The 12486-nt window shown below is 33.5% G+C and overlaps 1 protein-coding gene across 1 annotated transcript; it reads left to right on the top strand.

The window, feature by feature from the left end:
* The first annotated feature begins 248 nt into the window (after nt 1–248).
* LOC123703634 (WD repeat-containing protein 43) lies at nt 249–12106 on the top strand. The gene is made up of 11 exons (XM_045651711.1): nt 249–451; nt 616–927; nt 1520–1686; nt 2802–3053; nt 5635–5785; nt 6453–6623; nt 8193–8317; nt 9249–9377; nt 10428–10550; nt 11504–11619; nt 11971–12106. Exons 1-11 carry the CDS (start codon nt 278–280, stop codon nt 12084–12086), a joined length of 1836 nt encoding a protein of 611 aa, XP_045507667.1. The 5' UTR covers nt 249–277; the 3' UTR covers nt 12087–12106.
* Nucleotides 12107–12486: the final 380 nt, after the last annotated feature.

The following is a 12486-nucleotide window of genomic DNA, read 5'->3' as shown; positions in this document are numbered from 1 at the left end:
AAATGACATATGTGAAAGAATCATGCCACCACTTAGATTTTTTTTTCTTGATTCGTTACAGATGATAAATTTTGATGGTGGCACAAGAGTGTGAGAGAGTGTGTGATCGACATTTTTTGAGATAATGGAACGTTGACATCATGTACATGGCAATAAATCGCTATGATCAACGTCAGACGTCAGCACAGGACGTCAGTTATACAATTGAACTTTGAAGGCATAAACTCTCTGGCTAATATATAGTTATCTGTGGCATAAACGTCAAAAGCTCGGAAACATGGTTGAGGCCGCGTTTTCTGGAGATGGAAAATATTATTCTATAATAAGTAATGACGGTAGATTAAAAATATGGGACACAGAAACAAATGTCCTGAAACAGGAGTATACTCCTGAATTCCATTTATCAGCTCCACCGACATGTTTACAATGGGTAGACATAAGTTTAAATTCGGTAAGTAACAACACGTGGTTTTTAACGCTAAAATTTATATAAAAAACTGTCAATAATATACAAATATGGTAAGCCTTTGATTGTATATTATTGTATGTTAATAATACAGTTGTTTAAGTTACTTTTTATCATTCAAGTCTCAAAATAAAAACATAACCTTACAGGGTCCTCAAAAGAAGTCGTCAAACAACAAACAAGCTTCACAATGCGTAGCATTGGGTACCACACATGGAAAGATACTCTTGTACTCAGTGGCGCAAGCAAAAGTTGAAACTGTTATTGAAAAGGGGACAAAGAAAATCGAGTCGTTGGACTGGCATAGAAACCATGGCTTATTCAGCGTCTCTGTTGATCAAGTTGTTACCGAATGGGACATTAAAACATCATCTGCTAAACATACATATAATTTATTATCTGTGGATGCTAAAAAGGTCTCAAAAAAGCCATCTGTTATCAAAATAGTACCACATAATCAGGTAAGTCTAGATTTTTCGTTTAGGTAGGTAAAGAGAGATAGCATAGTGATTAATTCCGTTGTCATTTAGACTGATATTCAATTAAGTTTTTGTTGGTCTATTAGCCTTGCAAACATAGTATTGCATTGTACTTGTTTTTTATAAAATATGTGAAATGTCATAGGAAATTTCATGATAAGCTCTTTGTATATCTTTATATCAGTCTCTTACAACAACATCTGAACCATTTTTTATTAAATTAAACAGTGTTTGTTGAAGATTTGTAGTCAAATATGAATTATTTATTTTAACATAGAATTTAAGACTTAAAAATTGATGTAACTATATTCTTCATAACTTATTTACACACAAAAAATGTATTCAAGAGTTGCTTTGGTGTGGTATACCATATAAATGTTACCTTATTTGATGAAACATATTCATAAAGGATTCCCAAAACATATTTTTTTTCATTCAAATTCTATGAAGCCATTGTAAAAAAATAAATGTAAAATTATCATATACCTAAATTGATATAACTATGAACTATAAGATTGGCCCAAGGCAACCAATATAGTTAAACACTTAAATATTCTAAAATGCTTGTTTACAGGGTTCAGAAGTGAATTACATGGTGGTAGCGTCAGTTAAAATGAAATTATGGAAGTTTGAGAAAAACAAGTGTTCCATACTAACAACGCTCGGTTCAATGACCTCGGATAAGAATATATTATGTATTGCGACGTTGGGTAGTTCTACATGGCTGTTGGAGGGATCACAGTAAGTTAAAAGTTTATGGTATTACCAGGGGGGTTTCACTCCGAAGTTAAGGTATGTTTCGCGCCATTGCTGAATGAGTCGGCAGTCGAGCTCTGGTTGTCTGCCACTCATCGTCCGCGCGCTCACTGCGTTGGTCGTGTGACGTGTGTTCGCGTACCTATGATAAATCGGCGGCGAGTACCAACCCTAATCTATTATAGCTATACAGCTAGCTATTATAGATGCCTAAAGTTGATGTTTGTTAGGGTGTGAGTTATATATTCTGTGGTATTGCTACAAAACAATTTAAACATAGTCTAACTGTAAACCAGGGATCTGTCACTTTAATAGTTATCTATGTGAAATACGACAAAACTAGACAGATGATGTTTGTTAAGGAATCATTCTTCTTCTTAAAGTGCCTTCTCCTTTGGGAGGTTGGCGATCATTAGGGCTATTTCAATTTTGGAAACCGCTGTTCTGAACAATGATTTAGTGCTCTTCCCAAACCACTGACGAAGATTTCTGAGCCATGATATCCGTCTGCGGCCAGGTCTCCTTCTACCTGCCACTTTGCCCTGCATGATTAGTTGAAGGAGTTCATACTTCTTGCTGTTACGCATCACATGACCGAAATATTCGAGTTTTCTTTTCTTGATTGGAAGGAAGGAATCATTACATAGTATAAAACAAAGTCGCTTTCTCTGTCCCTATGTCCCTTTGTATGCTTAAATATTTAAAACTACGCAACGGATTTTGATGCGGTTTTTTAATAGATAGAGTGATTCAAGACGAAGGTTTCAGTAAGTATATAGTTTATTAGGTTTGGACAAAGCGGGCTGTAAGCTAGTTGATTTATAAATCAACTAACAACAAAAAACAATTTGTGAATCATTATCTGCTATGGTATAATGTTTGTTTTCTTTCCAAAAATAATTGTCCTATTTTGTACAATGTCCAAAATGCTATAAAAATGTAATACACTGATTAAAGCTTTCCTATATTCTCTTAACAAAACAGTCTTTTACACTATTATTCAGTGGCATCTTTATCTCTATTTTGTTTTTATTCTTGCTCTTTGTCTGCATAAGTACAGAGAATTTAAATTGTAAATAACGAAATTTTTCCTTCCGCAGAGACGAGAGAATCCTAGGCTTCTGGGATATAACGATAAAGGGCGAACAACAAAACGGAGAAACAGACACACCCAAGAAGAAAATATGCAAAATGCCGAGTACAATACCGTTGCCAACTTATAATTTCGTGCTCGAAGACGCGCCTAAATTTGTGGACATTAATATGAGTAGCGAGGGGGATGGGAAGAAATTGGCGATCGTGGCTGCTACGAGGAGCGGTGTTGTACATTATTATGGGCATATGTTGAATGGGTATGTATTATATGCTTGTAGTAATTGAGTATTTGAATAAAAATTTTTTTTGTGCTAAATGGAAAGATTATATATTAGTTTTATACCAAAACTATATTTTTATTTTTTTTTTGCAATAATTCAAAAGGTATTTCAAAATAAAAATTAGTCTTTGAATCCAGTACCGAAAACACACCGACAACTCCCGAAGCGTCACCCGGACGCGTGTGACGTCATAATGTTAGTTTTCACACCACAGACATATGTATATTAAGTAGACAACGCAAGTACCGCGATCTGTATGAAAACCAAGCGTGTCATATTTTTTGTACTGACCTTGACGCGTTATGACGTCACGAGTGCTTTTTAGTGATGGGAATTTCATTTTACGCTAAATCGATTAGGGACGACACTCGCGCGGCGATTCTAGTATATATCGTTTTCAGTATATCAATTGTCGGATAGGCTGTTTTTGTCAATAGTCGAAGCTTTTTTCCTTCAACAAAGCTGGCTTCATTAAAATGTTTAGAGCAAATTGTGCTATATTTTGTTGGAAACCAATCTTTATGTCCCGTTGCATCGATCCATTTTTCTTTTATGTTCGGGTTACTTGGAAAACTGAAAAAACAAACATAGTCTAAGCAATAAGGAGTTTTCTTAAAAAACTCCCAAGATGACACTTTAACTAATGGCGTCCATGTCCATATTTATTTTTAGTACCTTTGTATTAAAATACTTAAAAGTTCTAGGTCAAGTCGTATTAAATGACAAAAAAAATCTATGCCTTTTTTTCTGAAAAATTGCTCCTTCAAATTATCATTTTTCTGTCCGATTATAAAATCGATTAGAATCGAGAACTGTTGCATCAAATGAACATCACTAACCACAAAATTGGACAGAAAAATGAGAACAGAAAAATGAGAAAACGCTATTCATTGCTTGTTATCATACGACGCGATCTTTACCGTGCCAAGTAAAAGCCGCAATGTATTCCGAATCATTTCGTATGATTTGGTATCCGTGTTTGTCACGATCGTTTTCCACAGATATTCTTTATTTGATTTTAAAATAAATAGTGCATATTCTGATTAGAAAATTACTTACCGGTGGAAGGAAACATCTCTGCTAACTCGGCAACTCACAGCTGTGGAGTTTCTACAGTTTATAACGGCGCAATTCGGCATTTTACTTTATTCAGCTTCACGTCTTTCCTTGGCGAACTGCAAGCGCGGACTGAGTGTAGGCCAGCGTCAAGTAAGATTCATAAGCTTAGTTTGGACACGGGAAGTACATACACTCGCTTAGTCTATCTTGATACATGTCTGTGTTTCACACATTGCAGTTGATACAAAAACGTATACAACTAAAACATTTTGACGTCACATCTATGGTGACCAGTCATGGTGCGTTTATAGTCACGTGATTTTAATTTAAATTTCATCAATTTTTAATTGCTTATAATTAATAGAAACATTTTTTTTGGAGTTTTTTGCATTAAATATCAATATTATTAATAACTAGCTTCCGCCCGCGACTCCGTCCGCGCGGATGTCGGTCTTCGCGTGGATGGTTTATTTCTCCATTTTGAGTAGGTACCTCTGACAATAAAATCTTATAAATATCTATTGGACCCAATTCCCAAATACGGCTAGGCCTATAATAATACGCAACATGTGTTCGCGGTTCTACGGAACAACGTCTATGGATAAAACTGAAAAATTAAGATTAATTTTTTTCTACGTATTTTTCCAGGATAAAAAGTATCCTATTTTACGCCCAGGATAATAAGGTATAATTATACCAAGTTTCATCGAAATCGAACCACTAGTTTTCACGTGATGCCTTCACATACAGACAGACAGACAGACAGACAAAAATTTTTTTAATCACATATTTGGGTTTGGTATCGATCCAGTAACACCCCCTGCTATTTATTTTTTCAATATTTTCAATGTACAGAATTGACCCTTCTACAGATTTATTATATGTATAGATAAGGTTTTAAAATACATTAAAAAAAATCAATATTTTTTTTTTATTCATATACTCAATTGATGTATTGCATACCATTATTAATTTTAAAGTTATAAAGCATACAGGACACAGAACTTTATTTTTTTAAATATGTACATTCATGTACTTAATTAAAATTTAACATAGTTAGTGAGTTAGTGTAATAAACTTAGTGATTTATTATACTAACTCAAAGTTTTAATTTAGTTTAATACAAACGAAACTACAAGCAACGAGTACTAGAGATTTAAATAGTTACTGAGCTTTTTACCACTTGTAAACTGAATTCTTTCTTGTTTATAACACTTAAAACTAAAAATACTGCAATTTAATCATTAATATATTATTTCTTCTTAATAACATTATTTTTAACTACAATTTTCTCCTACTTAAGAGCGACCGGCTTAACGCGTACCGGCCACAGACATGCCACAGAGCAAGTAATATAGGTAGTACCGAGTGCGAGCGCAGTATTACGATTATGTATATTGTACTACTGTAGCTCGAGTTCATTTGGAAGCTGTATTTAGAGCAATTTTAAAAAATTCGTATACTACTAAATCTTATAAATTGATTGTACATCTTCCAGAACGGCAGTAAAACCAATCAAACCATCGGTCACGATACAAATAAGTACGGCCGATGCACATCCGCTACCACTTGCCTGTTGTCGACTGCCGAATAACGGTGATGTGCTGTTGGGTTATATGAACGGTCCAGCTATGATGTTTGAGAGAGTGGTATGTATTATTTTATGGTTAAGATAGTTAAGTTTAACTATTAAGTTATTACTAAGTTACCCTTTTTTATTGTGTATTCTTTAACATATAATTGTAGACTAAAGAAATCATTTCATGTCTGTAATAACATGCTGGACACTTTAAAATTACTTAAAATAATGTTTGATAGCTTATTAGTTTTTGTATACTGACATGATTAAAAAGAGCAACTATGGAGTTTCTTGCCGGTTCTTCTCCATAGATACTGCTTTCTGAATCGTTGTTAATGTTAAAAATATGTTAAAAAATGATGTTTCAAAAGTGTTTTTCGAAGAAGTCTAATTTAATAAATAAATGTTTGAGTTTGAGTATAGATGGCTTCTTGTTATATATAGAAATTTAATTTAATAGATGAACTTGTATCTAAGATAGGCAATATGAGATCATATTTAATAGAAATTTATTACTACAAATTGCAATTATAGTTAATTATGCACTGCAACTTTAAAAACTGTTTCCAACATCCTTATAACAATCAAGAGATATAGAAAATAGACTTAAAAATATTAATATAATGTATAAAATTTTAGGACATTTTGAAGTCACCATCAAAATTGCGATAAAATAATTGTTATTATAACCCAAATACAAAATAACCTACATAGTAACGCCTATAATTTTTTTCCAGACACCAGATCCATCATCAAAAACGCAAGTTTTAATACGAGGGGAGGCGGAAGCGAAAAAACAAACAAAAAGTAATGAAGCCATCAAAGAAAGATCAGCCAAAAGTTCAGACGTTCAATATGTTGAACCTCTGGGAGGTGTTAGTAGAAAACGGCCGGAGGCTGGCGCTTCTGTAAGTTGTAAAACTTATCACACACACACAGATACATATACAGATCTATGTTAATATTACAAAGGTGAAGAGTTTGTTTGTTTGAACACGCTAATGTCAGGAACAACTGGTTTTATTTGAAAAATTATTTCGGTGTTAGATAGCCCATTTATCGAGGAAGGCTATTGCCTATATATCATCAGGCTAAAATCAACAGGAACGGAGCCACGCTAGGTACAGCTAGTCCATACTAATATTATAAATGTGAAAGTAACTCTGTCTTTCTGTCTGTTACTCACGCCTAAACTACTGAACCAATTTTCATGAAATTTGGTATGGAGACATTTTGATACCCGAGAAAGGACATTTCTTTTACTTCCGACTTTTTATTCCGGGAAAATGACGCAATCCCGGGTTATTCTTTGACTGCGCGGGCGAAGCCGCATACTGAAACTAATATTATATAAACGCAAAAACACGCACGCATGCATTGGAATATACTGAACACCTGTAGATACGCAGTAAGCACGCAAATTCACACACATTTGTTCACGTATGTATTACACAACACACGTGCGCAAACATGCAATATACCCATCCGTAAATACTTGTACAGTCGACTCTCGTTAATTCGAAACTCGAGGGACACTCAAAATATTACGAATTATCAAGAGTTTGAAATATCAAATGGTTCGAAATTTGTGAGAGAAAAAAATAAAACTTCGAATTATTAAGTGTTAATCAATTATTCAAATTCAAATTCATTTATTATTTATTAAATGCTATTCTACAGTAACCGAATGATAACTAAACATACCAATTTATGAGAAGTTACAAAAACAACGGCTCATTGAACAAGTTTGAACTTGTCGCAAAATGTACCTACCTGACTACCTGCTTACAATCTTTTCGCCTCTTTCTCTCTGCAACTTTGAATTGTCGAGTGTTGGACGCCGATGAGTTCGAATTAACGCGTCGTTTTGTTATATAGCAATGGTATTTTCATTCGAATTACCAAGTGCACAAAAATGTATGGATTTATTTCGAAATATCAAGAGATTTTGTAGGGACCTCGTGATAACTTTGAATTATAGAGAGGTTCGAATTATCGCAGGTTTGAATTAACGAGACTCGACTGTACATGGTACATGTATTATTAAAAATTATGTTTACCCTAATTTGTTTAAATTGCACTTTGCAATATAAGGCGTCTTACATTTCAATGGTATTATTCACACATTCATCAGTATTCACTTATATTTTCACAATTTTTAACCGACTTCAAAAATAGGAGGAGGTTATCAATTCGGCCGGTATGTTTTTTTTTTTTTTTTAATGTATGTACACCGATTACCTACTCCGAGGTTTCTGAACCGATTTACGTGATTATTTTTTTGTTCGATGCGGGATGGTGTCGAATTGGTCCCATAAAAATTTTATTCGGATAGGCCCAGTAGTTTTTATTTTATGAGCATTTTTGTCTGTATTTGTAAATGTTGCAAGTGCAAGTTTGAAGTCGGTTGTTTTTAACGCAGTTATCACTTGTCATTTTATCTTAATGATTCCACGTTTTAATGAATTTTCTTACAGGTAGAAGTGACGATGGAAGCCAGGCTACAGAATCTAGCGTTGGACTTAAATAGTAGAAGTAAAGCGCCGGTTAGTCACAATTTAACGAAGTTGTTGATACAGGCCTTGCATTCGGATGATAAAGGGTGAGTTTAAAATTTTTAACCGACTTCAAAAAAAAGGAGGAGGTTATCAATTCGGCCGGTATATATATATTTTTTTTTTTTTATGTATGTACACCGATTACTCCGAGGTTTCTGAACCGATTTACGTGATTCTTTTTTTGTTCGATGCGGGATGGTGTCGAATTGGTCCCATAAAAATTTTATTCGGATGGGCCCAGTAGTTTTTATTTTATAAGCATTTTTGTCTGTAGGTATTTGTAAATTTTGCAAGTGCAAGTTTGAAGTCGGTTGTTTTTAACGCAGTTATCACTTGTCGTTTATCTTCTACTATATAAAAAAAAAGTCGGGTTTTCCTTCCTGACGTTATAACTCCAGAACGCACGGACCGATTTCCACGGTTTTGCATTCGTTGGAAAGGTCTCGGGCTCCGTGAGGTTTATAGCGAAGAAAAGGTGTCTCTGGTGGCGAAACGGAGTTCGCCCGGTTTGCTAGTGTTTAATAGTTATTAACCTCCTTTTAGCAGGAAATTCAAGATAAATGACATATTATATAAAACCTCCTCCTTTTTTTTAATCGGTTAAAAACACGTTAAAAATGTTACATAATTATTGCTAATTCATATATACTGTCCTGGTATTTTATTATGAAAATTTATTTAATTACGACATTTCATTAAAATATTTTTGTGTTTTTGTTGTTATAAAATTGGAAAATAAAATGTCTCAAAGTAAAGTTCACGCTTGAACCGAAAAAGACTTACTGTATCACAAAATTAAGTTTAAAATGAATTGTGTTTATAATAATTATTTTCTAACATGCAAAAAATGACCCTATAAAAGTAAACACCATGCAATAAGGTTCAAAATGAATCGAGTTTTCGTAATTTTATGCTAAAAAAGACGTTTTTCGTAATATAATATAGTTTAAAATAAATATTTGTTTTTTTTTTCAGGTTAATACTAACGGTACTACAGAAAGATGATATTGCAGTAGCCTCAAGGACAGTCAGTTCGCTGCCCGCTGAATATGTGCCCGTATTATTAGAGAAATTAGTCGATATGGCCACTAAGAAGACAAGCCAGTGAGTATTTGAAATGTGTTTTATTGACGTGATAACGTCTTTAAAATCGTTTTAGTCGGGTGACATGTTCAGAAACTTGTGTCACACCAAAACCTCACGAGCGCGATCGCAGGTATAACGAGAGAGAGACGGACCGATCTCCTGTCTCATCTCGAGCGACTCATCTCTTCATAAGAAGTTTAAACATCTCGATCGTAAACCTACTTAACAAACAACCAATTTTTTAAACTGAAGTTATGAATAAGAATTATTTATAATTTTATGAATTTTATGTTTTTATAACTATGTACTTATTTTTTTTTTCTCGATGGATGATAAATTTGATTAACTATGTATTTTTAGACTTAAAACTGAAAAATTTTAAGACCCGTTTTTTTATAATTGTTGTACACGCCTGCTTTATGGCCAATTCAGTTTAGGAAATAATGATTAATGTACTTCTGTAAATTGTATTAATTGAGTCATTATTGGTGTGTCTAATAAATAAATAAATAAATAATTATAGTTGTTGAAAGTAGGATAGCTGTGCTTTTTATATTTTGTTTTATTTAACTGTAGTATTTCAAGACGGAAAATAAATTAAAAAAACAAACATTCATTCAGGAACTTAATTATTTTGTGTTGTGGAAAAGGCAACTAAATACTATAATGTTTAATTTCACCTGCTAATTATTTTATTATCGTGAATCATTAACCGACCGGTATGTTTTTTTTTTTATGTATGTACACCGATAACTCCGAGGATTCTGAACCGATTTACGTGATTCTTTTTTTGTTCGATGCGGGATGGTGTCGAATTGGTCCCATAAAAATTTTATTCGGATAGGCCCAGTAGTTTTTATTTTATGGGCATTTTTGCAAGTGCAAGTTTGAAGTTGGTTGTTTTTAACGCAGTTATCACTTGTTTGCCATTTACTTGAAGGTTGCCCGATAGAGATGGCTATGATTTGTACACAATATATTCTTTTTGTCAGTCGTCTTGTCAGGTTTATTTCCTGATAATTCTTTTTAGTTATTTTTAACTAATAATTCTCCTTTCTTAATTTCTAGATGTTCAGCAGTTTGTACATGGGTATCTGCGTTACTAAAGTCCCATTCAGCATTATTATTAGCGTCTATGAATGCGAAAGCTGCGGACCAAGTTACACAGCTATTGGCTATATTTACACATAGGTGAGTACATACATACAAACAGATATTTTATAGGTATATAAATTGGTTTGAGAATTTCAATTTTTGCACAAAAACTGAAACCAGTCTTTCTTTTGTTCCAAAGTTTATAAAATTCAGTTCAGTAGCTGAATGCTTAAAACACAGAATAATCACTCTCACGTTTCTTAAATCACTACATAGTTTAAAACAAAGTCGCTTTCTCTGTCCGTATGTAAGCTTAAATATTTAAAACTACGTAACGGATTTTGATGCGGTTTTTTTTTAAATAGATATATTGATTCTCGAGGCAGGTTTTATTATTTTATTTTTATTTAACGCTTTATTAGTTATACAAACAGAAACCTTAGAATTACTTACAGCTAAAAACAGAGTACAACTAACTTGGCGGCCTTATCACTAAGTAGTGATCTCTACCAGGCAACCACGGTAAAAGTTTTAGTATATAATTTAAGGGTTGCGCTCCGCGGTTTCACCCGGGTGGTTCCGCTTGTGTTGGTCTTAGCGTGATGATATACTAGATTTCCGCCCGCGGCTTCGCCCGTGTTTGCAAAGGAAAACCCGCATAGTTCCCGTTCCCGTGGGATTTCCGGGATAAAAACTATGCTATGTGTTAATCCAAGTTACCCTCTATATGTGTGCTAAATTTCATTGTAATCGGTTCAGTAGTTTTTACGTGAAAGAGTAACAAACATCCATACATCCATACAAACTTTTGCATTTATAATATAAGTAGGATAGTCTATTGCCTGCCTTGATAAATGGGCTATCAAACACTTTAATAATTTTTCAAATCGGACGAGTAGTTCTTGAGATTAGCGCGTTCAAACATAGAAACAAACTCTTAAGCTTTATAATATTAGTATTGATTAGGTTTTAACTTTTAGACAAAGCGGGCGAAGCTGCACATATAAGGAATTAACAATATTCAATGAAACAACATTACTTTATTTCAGACGATCAAATCTATGCCAGTTGTTAAATCTAAAAGGTAGATTGGAGCTAACGATAGCCCAACGCAAATCTAACTCAAACGAACCAACGGAACAAGAAGCAGTGCTAAACTATAAAGGTAAGTTTTTTTTTTTATTTAAATGTTATTTTTTTTTTCGTGTTTTAAATTTTGAAATGAAACTTCTTTGGCAAGATTCAAAGATACCAAAATCGTCTTACTCCATGACGTGACGGTATTACCATGACGCAGAAGTTTCGCTTCAAAACTATTAAACTAACTGCCAGTAAATTGTTAACAAAATTACTATTTTGAAATCAATTTTAAAATGTTTTACTAAGAATTAACGGAGAAATAAGTTAATTTTTAATAGCGTTTTCCCACATGAGTTCAATATTAATATCCAAAATTTTGCAGTAAAACAATTAAGAGTAAGTAATAAATAATGAACAAAAATTATTAATTTTCTAGATGGTTCCTCCGATGAAGAGATGGAAGTGGACCAGCTATCACAGTCTAGTGGTGATGAAGCAGAATGGGAGGACGGTGATGATGATGAGTCAGCCAGTGATCAGTTAGATGAATGATAATAAAATATTATATTTTATTTGTTTGTTTTATTTTAATTCTGATAAAAATTGCAACGAATCGCTCTTTCAGTCTGTTAAACGTGAAATAAATGTCTTTATTTACACATTTATAATATTACTAGCTTTCCGCCAGCGGCTGCGCCCGCGTAGTCAAAGAAAAACCCGCATAGTTCCCGTTCCCGTGGAATTTGCGGGATAAAACCTATCCTATGTCCTTCCTCAGATCTCAAGCTATCTCTGTACCAAATTTGAAGTAAATCCATGCAGTACTTTTTGAGTTTAACCCCGAAATACATACAGACAAAAAGTCGAAAACTATTTTTAGCTTCGGTATATATTGCAGTCACGCTTCAAGTATTAAAAAAAAATATTAATTTTCATTTACTAGGTAACTAAG

Source organism: Colias croceus, chromosome 27 (assembly GCF_905220415.1).
Source record: "Colias croceus chromosome 27, ilColCroc2.1".
In the NCBI taxonomy this organism is placed as follows: Eukaryota; Metazoa; Arthropoda; class Insecta; order Lepidoptera; family Pieridae; genus Colias; species Colias croceus.
This window is presented reverse-complemented; position numbering and strand designations above follow the sequence as displayed.